The sequence below is a fragment of the Pteropus alecto genome, unplaced genomic scaffold (assembly GCF_000325575.1).
Source record: "Pteropus alecto unplaced genomic scaffold, ASM32557v1 scaffold839, whole genome shotgun sequence".
Lineage (NCBI taxonomy): Eukaryota > Metazoa > Chordata > Mammalia > Chiroptera > Pteropodidae > Pteropus > Pteropus alecto.
The window spans coordinates 15,935-21,119 of record NW_006442520.1 but is presented as its reverse complement, the minus strand read 5'-3'; the positions used below and the strand labels follow the sequence as shown (position 1 = coordinate 21,119).

At 33.7% G+C, this 5,185-nt stretch overlaps 1 protein-coding gene across 1 annotated transcript; it reads right to left on the bottom strand.

Moving 5' to 3' along the window:
• Positions 1-4,505: 4,505 nt before the first annotated feature.
• On the bottom strand, positions 4,506-5,180 carry LOC102881070 (olfactory receptor 10C1; the record flags this gene model as incomplete). The annotated part of the gene is made up of 1 exon (XM_006922721.1): positions 4,506-5,180. A coding segment is annotated over one exon (675 nt), but the record flags the coding sequence as incomplete, so codon positions are not given.
• Between the last annotated feature and the right edge of the window lie 5 nt (positions 5,181-5,185).

The window sequence follows — 5,185 nt, the reverse complement described above, 5'->3', positions numbered from 1 at the left end:
AGGAGAGTCTTTAAATGATTGTCTATCATGGTGAGGACAATGATGGTTATGTTTCCAGTGACACTCAGTACATGTCATATATAAAGAGAGAAACATTACAACCTAAAGCTCTGGGTTGTTTGATATTCCCAAGAGTACAAACTCTGTTGTCATTGTGTGACTTCTCATACTCATTTTTATTTTCTTTAAGCAAAATTTATTCATGAAAACAAAACAAAGAATGTGAATAGGAAAAATACTGAAGATTTAAATATTGGTATTAATAACTCCAATAAAATGAAGCAAGGAATCTTTTTCTTTGTAAGCATTTTTGCAATATCCACTCATTCCTATTAAAGCAGAAAATTTTTATACATCTTCTACTGAAAAGTAAACATGTATTATCCCGTCATCAGTTACTTTACATAAAACCTCTACATGTAACTAAATTTTCTATATGTGTAATATATCTTTTAATTATGTTTCTACAATGATATTTATCAATTATGTCTGTAATTTAGATATTGAGATATTGTTTTCCAGTTTCCAAGATCGAATGCTTTCAGAACGGAAATATCTAATTTTGAGTTTTACTTCTGATGCCATCGACAAACTTTATTGTCTTATAAATCATTGGTGGAAACAGATGACCCAATCACAATTCCTGAGCTTAATATTTTTATTTTTAATTACATTCTTTTAAATATAACCAACAGAAATAAATGGGTTTTCAGTCAAAGAAACATAGGACTAGAATTGCTTCATTGTTAACAAGAGTAAAGTTCTTATGGGAAAGAAAATAGAAGCTAGTGATATCAATACTCAGGTAGATAGAACTATATCAGTAATATAGTTCTACAACATACAGATCTATTTATATCATTTTTGTGTTCCTTATTTTTTTTAAACTTTTTAAAAATTAAGTTTATTGGGACAACATTGGTTAATACAATTATATAATTTTCAGGTGTACATTTAATTGGGCATCTGTATATTCTATTGTGTGTTTACCACCCAAAGTCCACTTTCCTAGAGCTACCATATATTTGATCCCTTTACCTACTTCGCCCTTCTCCTACTCCCATATATTTAACCCACTTTAACCATCTACCTAATTCTAATTCTCTAATTCTGTGCCTCTGTGCATTAATATTTGGATGCATGCAATGCCAGCATGGAAATCGGTCTTCACAGATACTGCAGTTTTCCAGAAAACACTCGCAAACCAATAAATGTAACAGACAACATACCATTTGTTAATGGACATAGGTGAATAAGCTGTGTAGACAATAGAAAAATATTAGAAAATGGTTAAGTCTTTAACAACTTCAAGTGTGGTTACACAAATGGACACTGTCAATGTTCATAACTTAAAGCTGGGTACCTGGTCAAAATAATGCTTGGGAAACATTTTATTAAAATTGAGCTAAATTGTCTCAAGTTCTTTTATTCATATAATAAATATTGAAAGAATGAGGGAAATTAACATTTCCTTTTTTATGTTTGTGGAATTTTTTGACACAACCTTGACAGTATCCTTCAATGGCATATGAAGTTAATTGTACTGTTAGCAAACTTTCTGTATTCTGGAACTACTTTAATAGTGAAATATTTTTAGTAAGTTGATGTTTGCAACCTATAAGCAGGTGAAATCTGTATGTGACCTATTTATAAGTTGTATTAGCTTAGTTCTTGTGAACAGTGTGGAAAAGTAAGCCATGAGGAGAGAGATTTAACCAGCTTTAAAGGACCTAAGATGTGCTTTTTAAGCACAGTGTGGATCAAAGGAGATTCACTAAGACAGGACTTCAGCAGCCTTTTGAGTATGGACAAGTCAGCATAAATAAAGAATGATGAGGCAGCAGCAAGAGCTCCAACTACAGAGAAGTGAAGGCATAAGATATTATGGTGATAGTGAGCAATTTTCCAAAAGCTAGTTAAGTCTGCTTTTTACAATAGAAATATCAAAGAAAGTCTAGCAGGAAGGAGCTCTTCACCTTTTGAAACATCAATGAGAAATAGTTGCCACAGTTACTAGGTCTGGCATTTAGACCTGCAAGGAAGGGCAATAAGCATTAGGTAGGGCTTGAATTTGAATTTTTTCACAATTAAAGAGTAAATTTTTATATATAAAAAAAGTACAAGATCTGTGGAGTAACAATAAAAAGTTTGGAGAAGGAATATGTACTTGAATATATCAAATGAGGTAAAACCCTGAAAATAACTGTCATTCTTTTTTTTTTTTACTTATTTATTAATATTCTTGCAATTAATTGAACGCTTATTCTTATCAGGCTCTGAAATAAGTTCTGCTATACAGTAATAAATACAACATGTCCTTACCTTCAGGAATCTATAATTTACTAAAATACAGATATTAATAAAAGAAACATAATTAAATGCACAATTCAAGCACTGTAAATCTGAAAAGGAAACTTAAGACACAAGGAGAACTGGACTATGTCACAAAATATGTAATAGGAAGACAAGATATAGAGATAACAGGAAGTTTTCATAAATAAGTGATTATTGAGTTCAGATTTGAAGAAAGTACATGAATTAATTAGATGAAGGGGATAGTTGTTGGAGAGGGAGATTCTAAAGAGAAGAAACAGCAAGTAATATCGTTATCACATGATTTTAAAAATGCTTTACTATCTTGAAAACAGAATGATAACTGTAATATCAGGTTTTATAATTTTGGAGGTCTCACTATTGGAGATTTTCGGTACTTAAAATCAGTAAAATGAGCTGTGGAAGTGGTGTCAAGTAGTTTTAAAATGGGGGAGCTGAGTGCTGGGCAAATCTCAGAGGAGTAGGCATGTGCTGGAAAGCATCTTATTGGGGTCCATACTTTTTACTTAAACTCAAGATCTATACACAGCTTTTTCCTTTCATATATTTTGCAATAGGGCATTTTAAGTTACTTTTTTGGAATGTCTCGTTATTCTAAACCAACAGTCAGTATTGATTTGTCTCTTGTGATATGTAGAACATATTCTTCAAGCTTAATTTGAGGAAGAACTGCTTTGAAGCTCAAGCAATAAAATAGCACACAAGTTTGGAAAAGATATTTTTTTCAGCTCTTTTTCTGAGAATTCAGTATCATTCTGGAATCCCGGAGAACTGAACATTGAGAATATCCAGAAACATTACTTCTGGATCAAGTATGGATTTCTTAATAGGTTTGGTAATAAATAACAACAGCAAAGCTTCTCTAACTGGTTCTGCAGAGCAGTGAGTGTTTTAAAATGAGAGCAAAACAATATAAGAGAGCAGATAGCCCAATATGATGGCAGTTATTCATCTGGATGCGTGTGTGTGCGCGCGTGTATGTGCGCACGCACACGCGTGCACGTGTGGGAATGCCTATCTGTGAATTATTTGTTTTGTGTTTCAGAGACAACTAAGAGACAGCTTTGGAAAGGATGAAGCTTTGCTATTACATAGGTAGTGCCTATGGAGTCTTTGATCGTTCTGCTCTTGTGAAGTTTCTCTCATCTAAGGTTATCACAGTATCTCATGTAAAATCATACACATGCACTTCTCAATAGGAGAGAGCATGCACTGATATTGTTCAGTTACAGGAAATGAATATATTTGTTCAGCTTCTATTTGCAGTTCTGTTTAGTCACTGAGTTTAAAATCACCAGGTATGTCCTTTCCAGTTGTAATTCTGTTGATAAAATTTTAGATTTTGATTATTGCTATCCTGAAAAGCTTAGGATGTGGGTAATAATTTGACTAGAATGCTAATTTGAACAAAGCACTACACTACACATTGAATAAAAGGAAAACAGGAAAATTGAGGAAAATAATCATAATTTTAAAATTCAATTAAAAATTGGTATAAAAGTGTCATTTTCATTGGCCTAGAAAAATATATATGTATTTATTCACTTATTATATTTTCATATTAATGAAAATAAGTGGATAAAAGCAAAGGAAGAATCTAGTTTTGGATAAATAATCAGGGTCCCTCACTAAATTTGCAAGTTAAATACTTAGAGTTGTGTTATAGTGTTACAGTATACATCATTCATCAGTATTTATTAACATTGATTATTGCAGATGCATGATTATTAAAATATATAAAGAGCAGAGTAATTGAAAGTGTGTTCTCTATTAGAACTTAAATTCTAACAGCCTATATCTGACACTAAAAATGTACTAGTTACTTTCTATTCATTTTTATCTTTTTCCACAAGAAAACATTTCGTTTTCCTTAGTAAAGTGGTAAGAAACACACTAACCTTAATCTTATTACCATTGTAGAAGGAAAAGCTGAATGGTGTCCAGAACACAGGAGATGCTCAGTAATTATGTTGAATGAATATTTTTGATTGAATGAATGGTAAACTACTTCATATCCTACCCTATGGTTCCCTTTTGCTTAAACACATTGAAAGTGTAGAACAGATTCAAGCGTGTTCTGGTTGCTATGCTATAGATGCTTTAATATATATTGGTAGAGCATAAAACCCTGGGTAAAATCTCTGTACAATAGTTCATTTATTATGGCTGGTTTAGGTCATTAGTCTAAGAGAGTTCCTTTGTGTTACCCTTTTAAAGGCTTCCTTTACTTCTTTGTTCCTCAAGGTGTAGATAACAGGATTCAGAGCAGGTGTGACCACTATGTACGCGAGTGCAGTTGCTTTGTCTGTTTCTGGAGTTTGTACAGTCTTAGGTTGGAGGTAAGTGAACAAGGCAGTGCCATAGAACAGAGAAACAACCAGGATGTGAGAAGAACAAGTAGAGAAAGCTTTGCGTCTGCCAGCTGCTGATGGGATTCTCAAGATGGTCACAAAAATGCGCACATAGGAGCACAGAATGAGGAAACAGGGACTCATAATGAAAAGCACAGTGACGGCAAACACCATAATCTCATTATATGAGGTATCAACACAAGCCAGTTTCACTACAGGCATGATGTCACAAAAAAAGTGCTGAATCTTTCCTGTTCCACAGAAGGGCAGAGTGAAGATCCAGGGAATCTGGACTGACTCCACCACCACCCCAGTAGTCCATGATGCTGCAGCCAGTTTCAAACACACATGAGGGCCCATCAGGAGAGTGTAATGCAGTGGATAACAAATAGCTACAAAGCGGTCATAAGCCATGGCTGCTAACAGGCAACACTCTGCCAGTCCCAATGCGGTAAATACATACATTTGAACTGCACAGCCTCCCACACTTATGGTCTTGT